Below are 21,437 nucleotides of genomic sequence, written 5' to 3' on the forward strand. Positions count from 1 at the left end.
TCTCTGGCCAGGAGTTCGAGAGCATTTCCCCCTGTTCTGCTTCGATATATTCTATTAACAGATAACCGGATCCTATTATCCTGCCACTAGGCATGGAGGATGGGGGTCGGTGGCGAACATATTGCGTAGGGGTAGGTTTTCCAAGAAACGCAAAAAGTTTATGGCGGATATATTCGAAGCAACGGGTAAAAAACGGCAGGTTTTGCAAGCGAGTGAACTGAGAAGGACATTTGAGTTAGCTCTCTCATTGAGCGAACAGAGGGAAAGGTCGCACAGTTTCACCGGTCGATGTAGCAAAGCCGTATAGTCTTGGAATGGGTATATCGGGACAATTTTGTTCAAGCCATGCATAGGTGCCCGCCTCGCACCGGATCTTTTCATCCCCATTGCCAGGGCGAAACGCATCACCGACTCGATACGGAAGAGGGAGCCGGAGCAGAACACGGCTTCCAGGCTGTTGTTTCTGTTTCCACGTATTATTAACATTGACTGGAACACATAAATTGAAACTTCCATGCTGCCAATTCTCAAAATCAGCCACACGACACTCGTTGGGTGATCCTAGGTTCAGGTGATGAGCAACTATTGTTTCGATCCAGTGGCGATTCTCGAGAATATATGCAAAGAATTCATCTCTTTGGTCACAGTACTGCAATCGGTGAAGGATGTTCACCTCTTCGGACTCGGCAGTCGAGTATGTAATCTCCCCGCGAAGAAGTGGACGCGCCTTTGGCATATTTTATGAATTATTGCTGTTCACAGGAAACAGAGAACTAGTGAGGTGAAGAACCACTGTGGTGGGAGAAGGCCAACCAGAAAACGCGTGGTTCAAGCAGATGAAGCCCCCTGAAACTGAAATCGGTGTGGTTTATGCCACTCCAACCAATAAACATCAAAGAGCATGAGAGACGGCGAAACCGCGGGGAATTGTTGTGCCGTGCCCAATAGACACTCGACCGTAATCAGGATGGATGCACTAGCCTTATCAGATGATTCAGATCGATCCTACGTTGGAGAAGCCAGTCCTGATACTGATAAAAATGGAGAATTAAAGAAAGATAACGCTAAACTAGACATCATCTTCATAGAGAACTCTTAACAGTGCCCCACCCCGGCATATCATTCAAATCTTCAGGCTTCTCCGGGTGGGGATTAGTGGTATAATCCGAATGATCAAGCCCCGGCCTCCACTTCCATTTCTTCGCGATTTCTGGGTCCAGAGTCCCCTCCATCATTTCAACGATGTATTTTCCGAGAACGGGCAGGAACTTGAAGCCATGCGCAGAGCCGCCAATAGCGATGTCAAGGTTCTTGTGTCGCGGGTGAGGCGTGATCAGGAAGTGGTAGTCGGCCATGTCTCCATCCCTACCATGGTCAATATCAACATTTCTCGAACGCAATAGGAGTAGACAAACGAACCAGCAGATCCGGGTCTCGACCCACTCCCGATGGGCGAGCTTCGGCACACACGTTTCCATCCACTTGCGCAGACGAGCCTCAACTACGGCGGGGATCCTGTCCTTGGGGTTGTCGGAGCGGTATCGAGGAAGTGATATTCCCTTCAAAGATTTGGCGTAGTTGGTGACAAAGTGGACTGCGCCAATTTTCATGATTCCGTCTTCCTGGGGCGGGAACAGGATACCTAGTAAAAGGTCAGTACCTTTCCTCACGTACTGTGTCAGTTGGCACCCTACCTCCTTCCAGATGATCAAGAATAGGCATATCCTTGTATTCCTCAACCTCTTCCGGCGTAAGCTGGATATGACCCACAGCATGCCCCTTGGCCACGATCTGGTTCTCCAAATCCAGCAGACTTCCGGCCGCGGCCCCAGCAGCTAAGATAATCTTGCTCGCAAAATAGGCCGAACCATCAGCACATTTCACGCCGATACAGGTCTGATTTTCGTCATAGAGCAGCTGCTTCGCATATCCGGCGTTGCCAGAGATATACTTTACTCCGGACTTTATAGCCTCCTGAGCCATTCTAACAATCCCCTCGCGGGCGTTCACCCACGCAGCATTTGGGGACCAGAACGACTTCCAGCCTTCAAAGCCCCCACTCATGACAGGCCATTTCTCGTGGATTTCCTCAGTAGACACGAGCTTGGGAGGGTCAACTCCTAGCGCTTTTGCGCTCTTCATCGAAGCCTCCACAAATGGCGTCGACCGGTCTGTCGCCCCGATGATCCATCCGCTTGGATTGTAGAGGCCCGCAAATAAGCCGTTTGAATCGCGCCAGATGTCCCTGGAATCGCTGGCCAGCTTGGTGTATAGAGGCTCAGGGTACTCGGTGCGGACAATCTTGTTGATATCGTTACCAGCGGCCTCGAAGGAGGGGACGGGGAAGCGGTCGAGCACAGTAACATTGGTGTAACCTTTTTGCGACAGGTGATACGCGGTACTTGTGCCAAAAGTTCCGCCACCGATGACGATGATCGGCTGCGTGAGTTGCGAAAGAACCATGATGTTTGAAGTGCTTGGAGATGATGGCCTGGGTCGCTGTCTGCTTTTCTGATCTTTATATGCCTCTCAAAGGCATCTGCAGAGACCGACTGCGCTCCATGGCAAGTCGATGCGCCAGCCAAAGATATGGCCTGTTTGCATAGCCAGTAGTAAGTGGTTGAGAGCCTACCCCAAATCGCGGTGATAGAGCTTATCCACCAATAGATCTGTCTGGATACAGCCTGATCAGCAAAAGTTGGGGTAACGATGCTTAGCGGCGCTCCGACCTGCCTCTCTTCTGTCATTATCTTGGCTTATACCGGACCTGGTCCGAAGTGAATCAAGGCATGATATCAACGTTATCTTGACGACTTGGCGCTGATGTTGGGGCAAATATAAGGACATCAGCCATGCCCTAACTAGAGCCAGCACCATATTCGACCACGGCCCATCAGCAAGATGTCGCAGTCTAAAGACACCAAGGCAGGCCTCACCAATGCCGAATCCTCTGTTGACACCGATAGTGGCATAGGACAGGTATCTGAGGTGCGAAACGAATCGGGCTTCCACCGAACCTTTACCCCCAGACAAATTCACGTACGCCTCCTCGTATACTACCAGTCCAGGTACATCTCTGATTCTATTACAGGTCATTTCCCTTGGAGGCCAAATCGGAGCAGGACTCTTTATTTCAACTGGGAAAAATTTATCGAATGGCGGCCCTGGGTCTCTTTTCCTGGGCTTTGCATTAGTATGTACATGCGTCTGGGCGGTGCTCAACACCGTCTCCGAAATGACGATTGCATTCCCCACGAGTGGAAACTATATTGAATATGCCGATCGCTTCGTCGACCCAGCCCTGTCTTTCGCGGGCGGTTTCAGTATGTGTTTGGGTTGGATTGCCGTCATTGCGTCAGAGGCGACCTTCTTTAATGTTCTTGTCCGCTATTGGGCTCAAGACTCCGTCCACGAGGCAGTGTGGTTGACAATCTTTCTCGTCCTCATGTTTGTCATCTTCAGTCTGCCAAACCGTGTCTTTGGTTGGTTCGAGTACGGTACCTCGATTCTGAAAATCCTCGTGTTGATCATCTTCATTATCGTCGGCGTGGCTCTCGTCTTTGGTGCAGGGCCCGCGGGAACTGTCCATCACGGCGAGAACTGGCATGACGGACAAGCCTTCCTGAACGGATTCAAAGGGTTTGGAAACAGTGTCTTGCTCGCAATCCTTGCAATCGGTGACAACACATTTACTGGCTTCCTCGCGGGGGAATCCAAGTCCCCGCGTTTCTCTGTCGCGCACGCCGTCTTTCTCATCCCCATTCGAGTCTCTGTATTCTACCTAGTCTCGGTGGCGTTGATTGGGATATTGATATCTCCCTCAAATGAGAACCTTCTGGGAGGTAGCGGCGTTGCTGCCTCTCCGTTCGTCATTGCCATCAATCAGGCCGGTATCAAGGGCCTTCCAGACTTCCTGAACGTGGCCATCGTGTTCGCCGTCGCAGCCATCGCCGCGGAGAGTTTCTTCATTGCCTCACGGATCCTTCAGTCCATGGCCCAACAAGGCCTGATTCCTGCACAGGTGGCAAAAGTCGATTCGCGCGGGCGGCCTCGCGTTGCGCTGGGCATCACAGGGGCTCTTGCCATAACACTCACGTACATTAATCTCAGCGCCGAGGGCATAACTGTCTTCAACTGGTTGTCCCAGATTGCCAGCACAGGGTACTTCATGGTGTGGCTCGTTATCGCAATCACATCGTTCCGCTTCCGCGCAGCTCTCAAGGCCCAAAACGACCCTCTATTCACTGAGACCTATGCATGGAAATGCGCTATTTGGCCGCTGCCCCCAATATGGCTCTTGACCTGTTGTAGCTTTTTCATTGGGACTTCATTCTACCTTGCCTTGTACCCTATTGTAAGTCTGCGAGTTCTGCTTTAAAGTGGAAGCTTACTCTTTCATTAGGGATCAAACACGCCAACAGCCGAGTACTTCTTCCAGTATATGTTCGGGACGATATTGATCGTTTTCACCGCGCTGGGATATAAACTGATATATCGCACAAAGATCCGTAATCCGCTAGAAGTCGATCTCCAAACTGGACGAAGGCCGCTAGGTGTGGAGGAGATCAAAGCGTTGGACGACTATAAGAACATGCCGCGTTGGAGGAAGTTCGTGTCCTTCGTGCAGCTGTGGTAACTGGGTTTAAACAATCCGCCATCGAGACGAGTCAATGGCATTCTATGTTGAGCCAGAACATATGTAGGATCTGTGGTTCTGAGCCACTTCAGCCACCACGTCACATGGTACTAGCGTAGGCAGATCAACGGGCAGGTGCATTAGTTCATCTTGTATGTAAATCGGTGGCGTTGCGTCTTTGACAGCTGCTCATGGCTGAGCCAACAATGCTGCAAAAGTAATGCGCCTGGTCACCAGGATCAATGCCTGGTTTCAACTGCATAAACAACCCGGGTTCTTAGATCATCAATACGAGACAGCCGTACAGATAGCGGACTCCGAATGCTAGGTTTAGCCTTCAAGACGCCCTGCGAGTTTGCCTTGACTAACCGTCACCGGGAAGCAAGAGCAAACCGTGCCTCGCGTGTGTTCTCTGGAGATTGGCCCTGTGACTCTGCTTGTCAGCTCCAGCTGAGGGGATCCGGGCGAAGTGGTAAGCAGTGAGATCGACACGGAGTAATTGCAGGCACCGGTGACAGCAAGTTCGCGGTTTATTTCAGAACTCGCAGCATCTCGTGGACACCAGGCCCGATGCAGTTAGCAGGGGCCATGGATGGGCGAGGTCGTTGCGAGAGCGACAGGGACAATGGGATGATCGGATACGAGCAGTTCTGACTAAAAAGCAATATGTGGCTCGTGATTGGCTGGTGCCTTGTAAATTACAGGCAGTGACCCCGGATTACCAAAGATACGGCGATTGTACGGGTCTTGCTCCTCCTGGGTGAGACCGGGCGAGCCTCCAATTTCTCCCTTCCAGACTCTCCTTGACTCGCCTTTTCAGCTTCTCTTTTTACGCCCTCTGCCCCCTCTCGGCCTCGTTTTCCTTCTTTGCGCTCGTTTGCTCCCTTCGTCCCGGCTTACCATCAGCCAGTCATGGTCGCAGCCCGATCACATTAATACCCCCTGTCTTTTGCGCTGATCTGTTGCCTACCGCGAATCCCTCGAACTCGTACCACGCAGACTTTCTTTCAATCGAACCGTACTCGGCACCGTACGTCCTCGAGAAGAGTTTAAGACATGTCCTCCTTCTTACCCGTCCGCCCTCGCTCACTCCGGCCAACTGCCACCGTAACCATGAGCGACGACCACGAAAGCTCCGACGCCTCGACTGCCCCTTCTCCTTCCACCACAGCCAGCTCCAGGAGCTTCTCCAATCCGGCGCCCTCTCCAGAACAGAAAAGAATCAAAATGCAGCGAAAACAATCTTCCCCGTTGGCTCCTGCCTTCATGGTGTCCGCCCCTGGAAAGGTCATTGTTTACGGAGAACATGCGGTGGTCCACGGCAAGGCCGCAATGGCCGCAGCCATTTCCCTACGCTCATATCTTCTCGTCACTACTCTCAGCAAGTCGCAACGCACCATCACATTGAACTTCCGCGACACGGACCTGAACCACAGCTGGGATATCGATCAATTGCCCTGGGATATTTTCCACCACCCGTCAAAGAAGAAGTACTACTATGATCTCGTCACCACTCTCGACCCCGAACTCTACGATGCGATCCAACCCCACGTTGAAGATATCTCCCCAGACGCTCCCGAAGAGATGCGCAAGATACACAAGCGGTCCGCGAGCGCGTTCCTTTATCTTTTCCTTTCCTTGGGCTCTCCGCAGAGCGCTGGAGCGATTTACACCCTTCGATCTACAATCCCTATCGGTGCTGGTCTAGGAAGCAGTGCTAGCGTCTGCGTGTGTATGAGCGCTGCGCTACTCGTCCAGATCCGCACTCTCGCCGGTCCTCACCCCGATCAACCCCCAGATGAAGCAGAAGTCCAGATCGAGCGCATTAATCGGTGGGCATTCGTTGGGGAGATGTGCATCCATGGCAACCCCAGTGGGGTAGACAACACGGTGTCCGCGGGCGGAAAAGCCGTGATTTTCAAACGTGGAGATTATTCCAAGCCGCCATGCGTCACCTCACTCCCCACCTTCCCCGAACTCCCACTTCTTCTTGTCGACACGCGCCAGGGACGTTCTACCGCAGTTGAAGTCGCCAAAGTTGGCGCTTTACGGAAAGAATGGCCTGTAGTCACCGAGTCGATCCTCGATGCAATTGACAATATTACCACATCTGCTGAGAAAGTCATCCGAGAGCCCACATCCGACGGCTTGTCCGAGAGCACCCTTCAGCAATTAGGCACCCTGATCCGGATAAACCACGGTTTCCTCGTTTCTCTTGGGGTATCCCACCCTCGATTAGAACGAATCCGCGAGCTCGTGGATTATGCCGACATCGGCTGGACTAAGCTGACCGGCGCCGGCGGCGGTGGGTGTGCAATCACCCTACTGCGTCCCGACCTCAAGGATGATTCCCTTTGCCAGCTAAAGGATCAACTCCACAACGAGAACTTCGGTATATACGAGACCACCCTCGGCGGTGACGGAGTTGGCGTCCTTTGGCCTGCCGTTCTTCGCAACGGGACTGACGAAGAAGGCGGCGAGGAGATTGACCAGCAGAAGTTCGAAAACGCCGTCGGGACCGAAGGTATTGAGCGCCTTGTTGGTGTTGGTGTCCAGGAGAAACGCGAGGGATGGAAGTTCTGGAAGCGAGCTGTTGCCTGATGCTCCTTTCACCCAATCCTCACCAACCCTCCTTACGAGTACCGACGACTTGCAATATGCCTCCTTGTCCTCTGGGTTATACCATGGTTTGCGCTCATATCATTTAATTCGGTCTAATTGCCTCTTTCCTTTCTACATGTATAGTTTATAGCCTCACGGCACCGTGTGCATACTTTCTTTTCTTACACCTTTCTTTCTATCATCTCTTTCTTAACCCATTTGATGTTGATACTTCTTTTTGCATTAGGATGTGGTGTTTATCGGTTCTAGCATTGAGTGTATGTTACGTTGGCTTGAAAGGACTAACTAGTCTATCAGCTTCTAAAGATGTTCGACTGTCTCATATACTTCCCCAAACAATAATATCTGCTGCATGTTGCTATAGTCATGGGTATAAAGAGAAATACAACTTTTCTATTTATGTCAGCGGAATCAAACAATCTTCTCTGCAGTCACGTCATGTCCTTCATAAATATATATCAAACCCGGCGAGTATGCAGGCACGTAATATACAAGTCATAAGCCCACACAAAGCCAAAAATGAATTGCTTCTACAAGAAAATTACAATTCCCACCCACTAAACCCCCAGTATCGACGTCCCCACGCTACCCCATCGTCGTCTCCCACCCCTTCTCAATCATAACATCCATCCAATAAACCCCGTCATCGCCGCCATCCATACGCCTCCACACCTCACTGACCAACTCCAGACAAACACTAATCGGTTTCGGAGGCAGAACATATTGCAGCGCCGTAAGACGCCCGAGAATGAATCGTCGCGTCCGCGATACTTCTAGCGCGTGCGAGGATATGCATGGCCCGTTTCCGTTTGCCGATAGGGCCATTGGGTCGCTGGGTGTTGATGGGAGGCGGAGTTCGCTGCTGGAGGCGACGAGGAGGAGGGGTTGTAGGCAGCGTGTGCGGGATTCGAATGGGATGGACTTTAGGCGGGAGAGTGTTGTTAGAGCGAACTCCGTGAGCCAGGAGTCGTGGTAGGTGTTGTCGGATTGGAGATTTGGTGGTTGTGTTTGAGGGCTAGGATTTGTGTGTAAGGGTTCGTTGAGCCAGGATGTAAAAGGGTCCTGGGCTTGTGGTGTTGTGTTTTGGAGTTGGGGATGAGGTTGTCGTGTAGGGGAGTGGTGGCTCTGGTGTTGGACAGGGAGTCGGCGCTGGAGAAGATCTGGAAATGCGCGGTAGAGCTGTAGCAGGCCCGTACAGCGGTAAACCTCGGCCATGGTGAGGAGGTGCCAGACTGGCGTTTCGTCGTCGCCTGGGCTGACGATTTCCGCTTCTGTGGGGTGGGCTAGTGATAAGAGGCGTTCTTCGAGCTCGCGGGCCTTCTCAAGCGCAATCTGGGCATTGGCGATGTCGATTTGGGATGTGAATCTTCGAGACCGGATACGTTTGCGCTCTGCCCTGACGAGGCGGCCAGCTTCTTGCACGGTGAACTGGGTGTCTCTTGCAATGCCGGTCCATGGATGTGGAACGCGCTGTAGTACGAGGGATTCAGTTGGGCTAGACGGTGTTTGGGGAGCTGGGAGTACGGCTGCATCGTCGGCGACGAAGGAGAGAAGCATCTCCCAGTAGACGAGGGCTTCTTCGAAGAATTGGTAGTTGTTGCCGCGGTTTGTTGGGTTTGCGGCCTTGGCCAGGGAGGCGTTATCAAGGTGTCGTCGGAGGTGGTTGAAGTAGGAAATGCCAAGGTCTTTGGGGTCATGCCAGCTAGCGGTTTGACCGAGCATAAGAAGGGCAAGGAGGGATTTATCGTCCATGTCTGTCTCTTTGCTGATAATCTCGATAGCTTCATTGCGCATCTTTTTGCCCATGGGTCCGAATTGTGGAAAGTCGTTGACCAGGGTGGCGGCAGCCATGCTCTGCATTGTGCGGCACATGGCGAGGGATGATCCCCAGAGACGAGAGACAGTAGTGCGGAAAGGGTTCATCTGGCTGTCATAGCTGGAGAATAAAGCAGCGACTTCTTTGAAGTAGTACTCGATAAGAGTCCATGATGGATTGTTCAAGGGCTGCGGGACCGAGGTGAAATCCCGTGGAGCCGGTCGAGTAGGTGCGCCTGATGGTGGTGGGTAGTTACGAACAATATTCGAAGGGTCGAAGCCAGGAAAGTCCCGGGATTGGTCCTGGAACGCAGGAGCAGCTAACGAGAAGAAAGCCCAGGGGTCTGAACCTAGACTCGCTGGTGAGCCGAATTCCATGGCCGAGACATTGGGGGCCTGGTCTCTAGCAGATACTGGCGATGTGTGCGACGCAGGACATAGGTCGGCCAGTTCTGGTAGAGACCCAGGCTGCTGTAGATCCCAAAGGCCATCTAGCGCGTTGGCATCGTCGTCCACTAGGCCATCCAAGTCGGGTAGTTTGCTGTCCGAGGCTAGTGGAGACCGTCGCGTATTAAAGTAACTCTCCGCGTATGGTTGTGGTTGGGAATGTGGTGACTGATCTGATTTCCTAGGCGATATCTCGAAATGGGGCACAAATTGGTGATTGTCATTCTCTGTGGCTGGCTCCAGGCCGCCGTCTTCAGCGGATGGACGGTTGGAAACCCAGCGCAGAGTTTGGATGTATCCAGGACATCGCACACCCAGACGAACACAGCGACTACAGTGAGGCTTCTCTTCCCCGCATTTTACCTGTCAACACTAGATTAGTTTCAGACCAAGGCCTGGAAGGCTGGAAGACGAACTCGTTTGCTCTTGCACCGGGCACAACCGTTACGGGACTTTTTGACGCGGCGCATCGCTATCGCTGGGAAAGAGTAACCGAATGAGGAATGGGAATGAGAGAAAGAGAAGAGGTCATCTTGATGAGGAAGTGGAAGAGGAGAAAATCGGAGTGAGGAGAAGATCTCCAAGCTGAGCTCGGCAGCCGCAGCAATGGTAGTTGATTGGCACGGTGAGCCCTCGGGAACCGATGCCTATCTCATTGCGGGGTCGACAGCTGGCAGATAAGGTTGACGTCGAATCAAGGTCGGTGTTGCACCGGGCGTCTGATGGGGATGATCGGTCGCGGTCGAGACTCGGAGTTCACGAAGTGAGGTTATGAGGCTGGATTTGAGGTTATTCAAGACAGCGGGGTCACGGGATCCAGTTGCACCGGAGCTCAGTTCCAGGGGAGTATACTGCCATGAAATACTCACTATTGAACAACACCTGGAGAATCAACCATTGAAAAGGATCAATATGAACGCCATCTCTTGTCCGATTGTTCGTTGCTATTGTTGTTGGTGCCTCAGGCCGCAGCCAGAATCCCCACCTCAACTCCACGAAAATGATCATCACAACCTTCGTCGTTCTTCTCTCAGCAGCTTCTCCAGTCCTATCAGGCATAAAACGCAGATCAATCGAATATGACCGGAAAGTATGCTTCTGACCCTGCATGGGCCTCCATCGCGCCCATCCCCCTCAACGACGGCTCCGAGTCTGGTGCGGTGCCGCTGGCCACGATCGCCTATAGCGAGGAATACCTCGAGGCGACCTCATACCTCCGTGCGGTCATGGCGGCAAACGAAATGTCCGAGAGAGCGTTGGGACTCACTGAAGACGTTATTTCCATGAATCCCGCCCATTACACTGTCTGGATATACCGCGCCAAGATCCTGTTTGCTCTGAACAAAGATCTCCTTGAGGAGCTAGAGTGGTTGAATGGCGTCTCCTTGAAATACCTCAAGAATTACCAAATCTGGTAGGCAGTTCACTCCATATTGCACATAACCACTAACTCTACCAGGCACCATCGCCAAGTCATCATGTCCTCACGAGAGCACTTCCCCACCCTCCCACCCAAAGAGATGGACTTCCTGATGGAGATGTTCGCCCAAGACTCAAAGAACTACCACGTCTGGACCTACCGTCACTGGCTAGTCCGGCACTTTGAGCTCTGGGACTCGCCTCGTGAGCTGGCTGACATGAACTCCCTTATCAACTCGGACGTCAGGAACAACTCCGCCTGGAACCACCGGTATATGCTACGCTTTGGGCCTCGCAGCAATGAGCCCGATGCTGGTATGGTTAATGCTGAGGGGAAGCCTCATGAAAAGGGCCGACTTTCCGTTGTTGATGAAGACCTCGTTGATGAGGAGCTGAAGTACGCCCAGGAGCAAATCATTCGCGCGCCGGAGAACCGAAGCCCGTGGTCGTATGCCCGGGGTGTGCTACGGGCTGCTGGCCGACCGCTCTCGGAGTGGACTGGGTTTTCGCGAAAGCTCGTTGTCGACGAGTTTGATGAGCAGGGACAGCTTTCGGGTGTGTCCGTGAAGAGTAGCCACGCTATCGAGTGGCTGGCGGATGTATATGCTGATGCAGAAGGCCATAATCGAGACGAGGCTGTTAGGATGTTGAATCTTTTGAAGGACAAGTACGATCCCATCCGGAGAAACTACTGGGACTACCGCATCCGGGCAATTGAGGCGGGAGAGGTACCAGCCTCTGCGTGAATCAATACAAGCAAGCTGTCTCATCATCTCTGTGCAAATCAAAATACCAATTCTTGAACCATATTCCGAATCATACGCCAGTAATCAAACCAACCAAAATCCAAAACGCCAATCATGTTTACTTAGTCCTCACTCCCATCCTTCCTTCAGCATGCTCCTCCATTCCACGGCCGCGTCAACAGTGACATTGCTCCCACCGCAGACTACAATGACCACCCGACTTTGCGGTCCCAAATCCGGGACCAGCTCCTTCAGCCTCGACCGCAGCGGGTTCTCAGACACCACTCCATCGGACAGATCTCCCTCGCTCTCCCCAGCAGAAGCCCTATCATCCCCGTACCCTTCATCCAGCCCCCTCTTCCTCTTCTTGCTCTTTTCAGCCCGACAGGCATCACCAACCACCGCTTCGACACACACTCCACATGCCAACTCCACCAGCATCCGCTCATCATCGACAAGACGCAGCACGCCGCGCGCCGCATCCGCATCTGAGAGTACTGTGCTGTGTACTTTCACCCCCTCCGGTGGGTGCATCGCATACTGGAATGTCCTCTCCGACACCCGAATTGCGCCTAGCGACGTTGCCTGCGACGTAATTTTGGGCAAGCTGACAAGAGACCCCTTCGCGATAGCCGCAGCGAGGGAGTCTGTCCCGCGGGTCTCGACGGCGATAAGGTGTGTGGGCTTCGCCTGCTTAGACGTCTTCTTCAGCTGTCGTCGTCGCCTCTCAAGCCCCATAACAAGACCGTTGAGTAACCCGCCACCACCGACACTACAAACAATCGCATCAACAGGCAACACCATATCCCCATAACCATCTCCCTCAACGTCTTCCCCCGCAACGACAGGAACCTGCTCAACAAGCTCGTCAACCAGCGTACTGTTCCCTTCCCAGATAGCCTCATTGTCAAACGGATGGAGTGCAATCTTGACCACCTCCTCCCCCTCCAGCCTCTCTTCCGCGCTATCATCCTTCATAACAACATCCCTCATGTACTCCCCCGCCTCGGCAAACGTCTCGCCATGCCTAATGACATCCCTGGCACCCGCCTTCCGCAGCTTCTCAACCATAAGCGCCTTCGTTCCCAGCGGGACCACAACCGTACAGGGAAACCCCAGGGTGCGTGCAGCGCAGACGGCAGCGAGCCCTGCGTTCCCGCCAGACGACGCAAAGAAGTGGATGCTTTTGCCGTAGTTGGCTGGGTTGTGCAGGTGTGAGAGGATCTGGGCGCCCATTGCGCGGGACTTGAAGGAGCCGCTTGGCTGGGTGTTTTCGAGTTTGAGAAGGATGCGGCATCCGGCGAGGGTTGAGAGCGTGCTTGATTCGATTAGGGGCGTGCGGATCCAGGGGGTTTTGTAGGTTGGGAGGGATGAGGATTGGGATTCGGGCATTGTGGGTGTGATTGTTGTGGTTGGCATGGTCGTGGTCGTGGTCGTGGTCGTGGTTAGGCCGATGCTGCCCATGTTGAGGGTTGATTTGTTGGTGTGTTTTGATTTTAGGAGATGGTGTAGGACGAAGAGAGTAAGATGCTGTTTGTATGTATTCTATCAATCGAGCCGCTCAATGAGTATAAGAGGAATGGCCTTGTTGACACTGTGTATGTGGCAGACCCTAATCAACAGAGAGTCGAAGTATATATCCAAGTCATAAGCGAGAATAAAGACCACAAATAATGAAAATACCAGACCCATCCATATACTAGGCTATTAATATACTATTACATCAAACGCCTCCTCCTCACTATTCTGTTATACAATGGAAACTGCTTCCCGAGACCTTGTCGCGCAGTTTGCCGCGGGAAACCCACCCCCCGTTTCCCGCCCGATATCTCTCATGTAACAGCGTCGCATATCAGGGCCACACCCCCTAGTTTCCCGCTGATAACCTTGTGGCCAGACCACATATAGCACTGTCCCATGACGCAAACCCCAACGGAATGCTGCTATGCATGGAAGATTATCGTGGAGATGGTGAGGGACCGCAAAGAGGAATCGTAGCTTTCCGACCACGAAAACAGGAATGCCAATGAACTTTCAAAAGCGAGTTTGTTGATCCGGTCGCGATAAGGAACGGTTATGGCGAGCGCGTAGTGTGTCCGACTCGCCCGAGAGTCAGATAAAGGCCGGCTTATTCCTCGACTATAAGAGGGGGGAAGAGGATCTTTGCCTTGACGTCCTCGCCGTAATCCGGGTCGCCCGCGTAAATGGCAGAAGAGATACCACGCTTTGACAGGTCGACTTGGAGCATGTCAAGGAGCTCCTTAGCTTTGTTCGGCATAAAAGGCTGTAGTAAGATGCCCGTGATACGCATTGACTCGGCGACATTGAACAGCACTCGTTGTTTCTCCTCCGGGTTCTCCCATGGCGCCGAGTGGTGGAAATACTTGTTGGTCTGGAGAATGTCAGTCAATGCTCTAGAGCTTCTACAACGTGCCGAGGGAGTCTACCTCAGCAATTACCCTCACGAGCTCCGAGATTGCCGCACGTGGATCAAGTCTCACCATCTTGCTGGTTACATTGCGGGCGAGGTTTTTGAGGGTATCCTCGTATGCCTGATCGCGGGCCTGATCGGCCTGATCGCGGGCGCTTGCGGAGGAATTACCGGATGTGGCATTGACGATGTACTCCCGCAGTTTGCCCTTTGCACAGCCAATCGTGCGGTGAACGACGTTGCCAATTCCCGTTTGGAGGTGCTTCTTGTAGTCGCGAATGATATATGAGTTGTCGTAGTCAGAGTCTGATTCAAGGCCACCGCGGTGAGTCAAGAAAAAGCGCATAATGTCGACTCCGAACCGATCGATCGCGAAGAAGGGATTGACCACGTTACCGGTCGACTTTGACATTTTCTCCTTATTCATCGTCCAGTGACCATGAACAAGAACATTGCGAGGTAGGGGAAGATCCAGGGCCATGAGAAACGCTGGCCAGTAGACACAGTGGAACCTGGGCGCGTGAGTACTGTTCACTTTATACCGGAAAACTGCCTACCTGACTATGTCCTTGCCCACAACATGGACATCTGCAGGCCACCCAAGACGGCTTCCCTCACCGGGCGGGAAAGGATATCCTGCTTTCGTCAGGTAATTGACAAGCGCATCCAACCAAACATAGATTGTCTGCGAGTTGTCATTTGGAACAGGAATGCCCCAAGTCAAGCGTTCGACCGGTCGTGAGATAGAGAGGTCCGACAGCCCGGACGAAACCGACTTGACCACGAGCTCGTTATATTGTGTCGGCTGGATGAAGTCGGTGGTCTGGTACAATTTCAACAGGCGGTCCGTGAACGCAGACAAACGGAAGTGATAGTTTGTTTCGGAGGACCACTCGACTTCTTTTCCTGTCTCGATAGAGACCTACTCCAGTCAGATTGAATCACGACGAATGGCAGGGATCGTACCATTCTCTTCCGCCCCGTGGCCGGGTCTAACGACAGGTGGACCTGTGACTGGGGGTAGAACGTCTCGTCGCTGACAGAGTACCATCCTTCGTGCTTCGATGTGTAAATATAGCCTCGATGTTGTAGCATTTCCTGCTCAGCGCATAAGTATTCATTCCGCCCTTGCATCCATCGTCACATACCCAGAAGTACTGGACAGCCTCTTTATGCGCAGGTTCCGTCGTCCGAATGAAGTAGTTATAATCCACTTCAGCGGCTTCAGCCAAGTCCTGTTTATGTCAATTCGGATGATCCTTCTAGATAACGAAAAGGTTGCCTACTTTGAAGGTCTGGCAATTCCTGTCGCAAAAGGCCTGTGTATCTATCCCCGCGGCGTTTGCAGCTTGCTGGATCTATCGCGGAGTCAGCATAAGCCAGCCACGCGCATTAGCCAACCGACCTTCATCCCGTGCTCGTCTGTTCCAGTCAACAACTGCGCGTCGCGGTCGCCGATAAGTGTCCGCCATCGTTTCAGGACGTCCGCAAGGACCATGGTATATAAGTGACCGACATGGGGAGCTACCACAGCGTGGAGTTAGCGACCGTAACTCGGTTTCATGACACGCATCTCAGAAGTACCAGCATTGACATAGAAAATAGGCGTTGTGACATAGTAAGGCTTAGAAGCGTCTTCGGAGGTGGTCGCAAATCGACGGAGAGACCGGGCGGTTGCCGGTGGAGCGATCTTGCAAGAAGCACATTTCCACGATGGGCGTTGGTGAGATAATAGCTGATTCGCCCATGAAAGAGCACGAAAGCCCCCTCGCAGGCTTGCCATTGGCGATATTGCGGATATGTTGGTGTGGCCAGGAAAGGAGCGATCGAATGATTTCGGAGACTCATCGGAGGTCTGTTTTCTCCGCGGTGGTCCAAGCTTCTTTTTTCTTGCGCTGGAGCCTCATCATCACTTCCTGCTACTAGGGCTGCTAGTCTAATTCCTCCCAACTCGCGCACTCTTTTCAATACTCAACCTCTACCTAGTGGCATACTTTACTCCCGTTCTACTGACTATATTTACGGCCTCGACACGTCAGACGTCTACCACACAGCTGACTCGAGTCATGGCCCCTACCGAGGACTCCTACGCAAAGGTCTCAACAGAAGGTAAAAGCCGGGTTACGTCTTCTTATGTAGTAGGTCTCTGACTTGAGTCCCATAGCCACAACCGAATTTGTCAATTCCTTCTACCCGGCTCTCCAATCCAACCGCGCATCGATTTCCACATTCTACAGCACCCCGCCATCGACCATCGTGTTCAACGGAAACCCCGTCGCGGACGGAAATGCGGTGCAAGAAATCTTCGTCAACCAGATGCCTCCGACGCACTACGAAGTGCAGTCAGTTGATTGCCAAATAATTAACAGGCAGTACCCCACAGTCACAGTCGGTCGGCAAATCGATCCGAGAAAGGATATTTCAATCTTGGTTATTGTGAGCGGTTACGTCCGATTCGGGGACTCGCGCGACCTTCCTCAACGCGGGTTCAGTGAGACGTTTGTTCTGGTGCCGAATCCTTCTAGTGAAGGAGGAGGAAAGGGCAAACGGCGGAAGGACTGGCTCATTCAGACGCAGAATTTCCGCCTAGTCGTTTGAGCCCCAAATTTCTAGCATTGGATAAGACTGGCTTGGAGGCAAACAAATGATGAATTGGTTATGAGACAGTGTTGGGAATCATATAACGCGCTTGGAAGACGAAACAATAACATTACGACCACTTATTTCGAGACGGAAGGAAGATTGATGATGCGCAAGCATATCTCGGCGCTGTCGTCCACCATTTCGCCTTCTCGTCGCAAATCACTCCGGTGACTTTGGCTGGTACCGAAGATTCGCTCGAATACGTTCAAGGAGCTCCTCGCGTGTAGCCTTCCGATCAGGCATCAAACCTCGCTGCTAGGGTCAGATTATATGCGCTAGGGGTATGGGAAGCGTGTCATACAGCGCGAAGCCATCGGCGCATCTCCTCGAGCGTCCATGTGGAGGGGTCTATCTGAGTTAGCTTCCTGCCCGGCATATGGATGTGATGGCGAACACTTGCCTCCCTTCGGATCATCTTCAGCAGGAAACATTTCGTTGCCCCAGATCGACCACACCGCCGCTGCCGTGACCATGCCTACAAACCCTGCAGACCGTCAGTCCAAGGTCGTCCGTTATTCGTTCTTTCAGCATACCGAGGAATAGGTTCTGGATATCGTTAGTTATTGTATAACTAGGATCTGGGTATATATGTAACACCTACCTTAGAATTCATTGCGCGATCCAGAGACGTCGGCATTTTGGAGACTTTCTTTACCGATATAGACGGACTAGAAGATAGAAGTAATATGATAGGGGCTTAGATAGGTTTCCAAGTACTTGACAGCCTGGCCTGTATTCAAAATCCTGCAGCAGTGACACGAATAAAGCATGCTGCCTAGACACACACCCGCACCGCCACAACTCCAACGGATAACACCCATCATGTGACATCATACCTTATGCCCCTCTGCATAAAAGCCCGCTGAGTAATTGTCCATCTGGATAAGGGCTTCCACCACCAAGCCCTAGCCCGATCTGGAAGATTCCACACAACGGCCTGCCCGCGGCCCAGCTTGGCCCTGGGACTCCAGACCGCGACTGAGCTTCTTCCCATCCAAAGACCCGACTTGACTCATCCCTCGACGTCACATCACCACATACCACCATGCCTCGCGAAGTCTCCGACATCAAGCAGTTCATCGAGCTTGCTCGCCGCAAGGATGCGTCCTGTACGTTGCTTTACCACCTATCCACACAAGCCCAGGCAGACGGAGCCGGAGCTGGAGCTCCATTGAGCTTCGAGCCACCTCGGAGGATCCGAAAAAGATGATGGGGGAACGGGTCAATGGACTGAGGAAGAGCGAGGCTAACGGATATCTTGCACGAACAGCTGCCCGCATCAAGCGCAACCGCCAGTCCCAGCAGATCAAGTTCAAGGTCCGCTGCAAGCGCTTCGTCTACACCCTTGTCCTGAAGGACTCCGACAAGGCCGACAAGCTCAAGCAGAGCCTGCCCCCTGGTGCGTCATGGCATTCGTTAAACCCGCCGTCCCGACATCTACAAATGATAAAGCTGGATGCAGGACGATTGCGTGTCAATTGAAGGAATTGTATACTGATGTTTTCGTCTTGCAGCCCTCAAGGTCGTCGACGTCACCAAGGGTGACAAGAAGAAGGCTCTGTAAGCGTCTTCAACAAATCCAACCAACAGATAAACGGAAGATGGGGTCTTGAGAACGGTTTACGGGATTGAGTACTCGACTCGCCAACTGTCCTGAGGATCGCGGCATGGAACGATGCATTGTGGGCCGGCACCGGATCGCCAATACTTGCCTATATAAGGAAAGGGAATTGAACGTTCTGGCATCTGGCTCGGTTGATGGATGCCGAAAGGCTGACGCAATTGGGCTGGATGACCTGCATATTCCGACTTCTAAGGGGGATAGCCTGGTCGGGGCTTTTCCTATCTATACAATATGAAGAGGCAAAAATAAAAACATTGGAAAATATCCAAATGGTGTCTTCCTAGTTTTGAAAACGTACCACTGTGCTTAGATTCGTTCACCCTACTCGACCCACATCTGTCCCCATGTTTCCCAGAAATTAAAGGGCAACGACTCGTCCAACAGGGCATCGACCATGTCAGTTAGATCATTTCCTGAGACAGGGTCTGGGCCGACAACCGGGCCACCAGCCACAGCCTGATGAGCATGTGCTTCGCCAACGGCACCGGGTTGAACTAGTGCCGGTACCGGTACTTGTGTAGATGCAGATGCAGATGCTCCCACGTGAGGATTTGAAGAACTATCCCGATGTGGCACTGTGCTCTCGTTGGCACTTCCACCGGCACTAGCACCCTCAGAACAGATGAGTTGGATGGCCTTGGCGAAGATGCCGCGATAAATAGACGCCACGGTATATACCTTCTGAAACTCCTCCATGACCATCATACAGGCGTTAAGTTTGTTGAGACGGAGACGCCGTGAGAGGGACGTTCCCGAGCGGCAGTTTAAGAGATGCATTTGCATTGCAGGAATGAGGAGTGGGGGGCTGGTGGAATCGAGTCAGTCTTTGCTGAATTATACTGCAACTGATGGTTGGCAGGCTCACGTCATTGGCAGGGCATATTCGAGTAGGCTTTCTTGGGCCAGGGCCTCGAGGATATCGTTTGTGCGGGATGCCGCGGCATCGGCTTTGTGCCAAATGCTTTCCTGCCATTGCTGGTTGGTAGAGGAGAGGTCATTCGGTAGCTCAGTCAGGCATGGTCGGTAGAGGACGATGAGGAGTGCTCTGCAGAAGTTAGAAGCTTCCGGACGGTCCGTCTCGGGGGGTATGGGGGGTAGTTGCTGGCGCACTCGTAATGGAGTTGAAGGTGATGCAAATAGAACCGCGTGGCTCGATTTAAGCTGGGGGCACCTTGTTCTGGAGGTTTATAACGAAGGATCTCTGTCTCAAGAGCCTTGATCTGTTCGAAAGAGGGCCGTGGACGGACTGCTTTATAGCTTAGCGTCACTACGGAGCCCAGGAGCTTACTGAGGTCTATCAATCGAATCCAATACTCGGCTAGAAGGGGAAGGTCGTCTGGAACAAAAGCCGCGAAGGCGGATGCGGCCACTTCCTTGAAGTCGTAAAGCATATCTGCCACTGATGGCATGGGAACGTCGCAGTCATCAAGATCGATGCGCAGCGGTCGGCCTAGAGTGAGGCTCAACCATCGGTCGCGAAGGAAACATGTCCACCAGAGGCGACGCCACAGTTGCCGCTGCCGGTCAATGATGGCTCCGTTGTATCTTGGCGTGTCCGGGTTGCGATGTAGCCCCAGCATCTGGCAAAGACTGACAGATACGCCGCTCCAATACCAAGGCTGCGAATGCTCATCAGCTTCGGAGTGCCAGAAACCTAGCAAGAGAGAGGCTTGGAGCAGAACGATCTTATCTCTCTCGCCGCTATTGTTGTAGAGGCACTATTTTCGATTCAGCTGCAGTTCCACAAGACTTGAGAAGCATCCTGATCTCACCTTGGCGTGTCCGTACATGGCCGCTTTCATTGCTTTTTTGGAGTCATATCCTGCTTGCTCGCATATACTCGACGGGACAAACTGGCGGCCATTAGTTGATGACCTCAAGCAGCTTCCTACAGGACCATACGTTCACGGCAACGAAAAACACACTCCACACCAGAAGCAGGTTATACTCATGAAGCCTCCCAGTCTGTAAAAAGTGCAGGATCCGATCCGCTTCGATAATCGGCATAATAGTGTGGACGTGGCGGAGGTACGCTTCGAGAAGACATTGGCAGGCGTCACTGCTGGGTAGATTGAAGACACCCTTGCTTGCGAGATAGTGCCGGTCCTGGTCTGATAGAGACGTCCCCGAAGCTCGTGATGGGATAAGAAGATGTTGGGGCAGAGACTCTCCTGAGGAGAGGAGTGATAACGTTGATGTTATCCCTGTTTTATCGCCTGGTGAAGGTGTTAGGTATGCTTTTATGGCCGTGGCGCTAACCTAGGTACCGGTATAAAAAGGAACCTGCCCTGCTCTCTCCGGGTTGCCTAAAGCGGCGGCGGCGATTTCGAGACCATTGCGCTCTTCATCTTGAATGTCATGTTGACTGGTAGACCTTGAGGTATGCGCAGGTGAGTCTGTAGTGTGCCTCTGAAGAGTTGAGGTATCATTCTCAATATATGTCTCAACGCGATTAGACGGACTGCTGGTAGCCGCGCGCGGTCGCTGTCTCCTCAATCCATTGCGACGATTTGCTCGAGTCCTAGAATGTCCTGTTAGAAAGTGTTATGCCTCTAATGCTGGACTTGGACGTTTTACGTCTCATTTGGCGGATCCACCACGCATTGTGCGTGATCCTGAGCGCAGCGAATACACGGGATCCCGGTGACGTTGATGCTGCATCGGACTTTGCGTGAGCGGCAGGAGTGGCATGCCACAGTCGATCGATAACGACGAGCAGACATGGCGGAGTTGTAGAGAAGAAAGAGATGCCGCGGGAAAGAAACCTCGGGAGCCCGAGAGAAATGGGACCATGACCCTGAAACAAGCCGCGGGATGTACCTATGGAACTGCCTAATTTAGGCCTGGGTCCTGACGCGTCCGAGGTATCCACATAGATGTCACTCTATGACAACTTCTCTTTGGTATCTTATCATGAGTGCACTCGAAAAAGGTAAACAATCCTCGCTGCCTGATATCTTCAAGGCGCCTTTGCGTGTGGAGGAGTTTCCGGCCGTGACCAGTACACATGCGTATTCCAGCCAGCATCTTCCCAGTCAAGATGTCCGTTATCCT

General features: G+C 52.6%; 11 protein-coding genes across 11 annotated transcripts; 5 read left to right on the plus strand and 6 right to left on the minus strand.

Annotated features, from left to right (window-relative positions):
- Positions 1–1,082: 1,082 nt before the first annotated feature.
- Positions 1,083–2,463, minus strand: DSM5745_01165 (NAD(P)/FAD-dependent oxidoreductase; the record flags this gene model as incomplete). Its single annotated transcript, XM_026743181.1, has 3 exons — positions 1,083–1,365; positions 1,420–1,642; positions 1,695–2,463. The coding sequence occupies 3 exons, from the start codon at positions 2,461–2,463 to the stop codon at positions 1,083–1,085; spliced, it is 1,275 nt and encodes a 424-aa protein (XP_026609026.1).
- Positions 2,464–2,901: 438 nt separating this feature from the next.
- DSM5745_01166 (uncharacterized protein) lies at positions 2,902–4,636 on the plus strand (the record flags this gene model as incomplete). Its single annotated transcript, XM_026743182.1, has 3 exons — positions 2,902–3,039; positions 3,092–4,354; positions 4,403–4,636. The coding sequence occupies 3 exons, from the start codon at positions 2,902–2,904 to the stop codon at positions 4,634–4,636; spliced, it is 1,635 nt and encodes a 544-aa protein (XP_026609027.1).
- Positions 4,637–5,749: 1,113 nt separating this feature from the next.
- Positions 5,750–7,237, plus strand: erg12 (mevalonate kinase; the record flags this gene model as incomplete). The annotated part of the gene is made up of 1 exon (XM_026743183.1): positions 5,750–7,237. One exon carries the CDS (start codon positions 5,750–5,752, stop codon positions 7,235–7,237), a length of 1,488 nt encoding a protein of 495 aa, XP_026609028.1.
- A 606-nt stretch (positions 7,238–7,843) lies between these two features.
- On the minus strand, positions 7,844–9,990 carry DSM5745_01168 (uncharacterized protein; the record flags this gene model as incomplete). The annotated part of the gene is made up of 2 exons (XM_026743184.1): positions 7,844–9,883; positions 9,937–9,990. 2 exons carry the CDS (start codon positions 9,988–9,990, stop codon positions 7,844–7,846), a joined length of 2,094 nt encoding a protein of 697 aa, XP_026609029.1.
- Positions 9,991–10,599: 609 nt separating this feature from the next.
- On the plus strand, positions 10,600–11,685 carry ramB (bifunctional protein farnesyltransferase/protein geranylgeranyltransferase; the record flags this gene model as incomplete). Its single annotated transcript, XM_026743185.1, has 2 exons — positions 10,600–10,934; positions 10,980–11,685. 2 exons carry the CDS (start codon positions 10,600–10,602, stop codon positions 11,683–11,685), a joined length of 1,041 nt encoding a protein of 346 aa, XP_026609030.1.
- A 129-nt stretch (positions 11,686–11,814) lies between these two features.
- Positions 11,815–13,149, minus strand: DSM5745_01170 (putative L-serine dehydratase; the record flags this gene model as incomplete). Its single annotated transcript, XM_026743186.1, has 1 exon — positions 11,815–13,149. The coding sequence occupies one exon, from the start codon at positions 13,147–13,149 to the stop codon at positions 11,815–11,817; it is 1,335 nt and encodes a 444-aa protein (XP_026609031.1).
- A 664-nt stretch (positions 13,150–13,813) lies between these two features.
- On the minus strand, positions 13,814–15,899 carry DSM5745_01171 (methionine--tRNA ligase MSM1; the record flags this gene model as incomplete). Its single annotated transcript, XM_026743187.1, has 8 exons — positions 13,814–14,077; positions 14,133–14,628; positions 14,674–15,038; positions 15,083–15,214; positions 15,265–15,351; positions 15,403–15,474; positions 15,522–15,640; positions 15,701–15,899. The coding sequence occupies 8 exons, from the start codon at positions 15,897–15,899 to the stop codon at positions 13,814–13,816; spliced, it is 1,734 nt and encodes a 577-aa protein (XP_026609032.1).
- Positions 15,900–16,182: 283 nt separating this feature from the next.
- DSM5745_01172 (putative nuclear transport factor 2 domain protein) lies at positions 16,183–16,714 on the plus strand (the record flags this gene model as incomplete). The annotated part of the gene is made up of 2 exons (XM_026743188.1): positions 16,183–16,225; positions 16,281–16,714. The coding sequence occupies 2 exons, from the start codon at positions 16,183–16,185 to the stop codon at positions 16,712–16,714; spliced, it is 477 nt and encodes a 158-aa protein (XP_026609033.1).
- Positions 16,715–16,918: 204 nt separating this feature from the next.
- Positions 16,919–17,396, minus strand: DSM5745_01173 (Ish1 domain-containing protein; the record flags this gene model as incomplete). The annotated part of the gene is made up of 5 exons (XM_026743189.1): positions 16,919–17,011; positions 17,061–17,107; positions 17,154–17,243; positions 17,293–17,305; positions 17,361–17,396. 5 exons carry the CDS (start codon positions 17,394–17,396, stop codon positions 16,919–16,921), a joined length of 279 nt encoding a protein of 92 aa, XP_026609034.1.
- A 408-nt stretch (positions 17,397–17,804) lies between these two features.
- DSM5745_01174 (60S ribosomal protein eL38) lies at positions 17,805–18,323 on the plus strand (the record flags this gene model as incomplete). Its single annotated transcript, XM_026743190.1, has 3 exons — positions 17,805–17,868; positions 18,030–18,158; positions 18,274–18,323. 3 exons carry the CDS (start codon positions 17,805–17,807, stop codon positions 18,321–18,323), a joined length of 243 nt encoding a protein of 80 aa, XP_026609035.1.
- Positions 18,324–18,704: 381 nt separating this feature from the next.
- Positions 18,705–21,106, minus strand: DSM5745_01175 (Zn(II)2Cys6 transcription factor; the record flags this gene model as incomplete). The annotated part of the gene is made up of 7 exons (XM_026743191.1): positions 18,705–19,188; positions 19,249–19,428; positions 19,494–20,101; positions 20,156–20,236; positions 20,286–20,599; positions 20,651–20,904; positions 20,961–21,106. 7 exons carry the CDS (start codon positions 21,104–21,106, stop codon positions 18,705–18,707), a joined length of 2,067 nt encoding a protein of 688 aa, XP_026609036.1.
- Positions 21,107–21,437: the final 331 nt, after the last annotated feature.

This window comes from Aspergillus mulundensis (genome assembly GCF_003369625.1).
Source record: "Aspergillus mulundensis strain DSM 5745 chromosome Unknown scaffold_0, whole genome shotgun sequence".
Taxonomy (NCBI): Eukaryota; Fungi; Ascomycota; class Eurotiomycetes; order Eurotiales; family Aspergillaceae; genus Aspergillus; species Aspergillus mulundensis.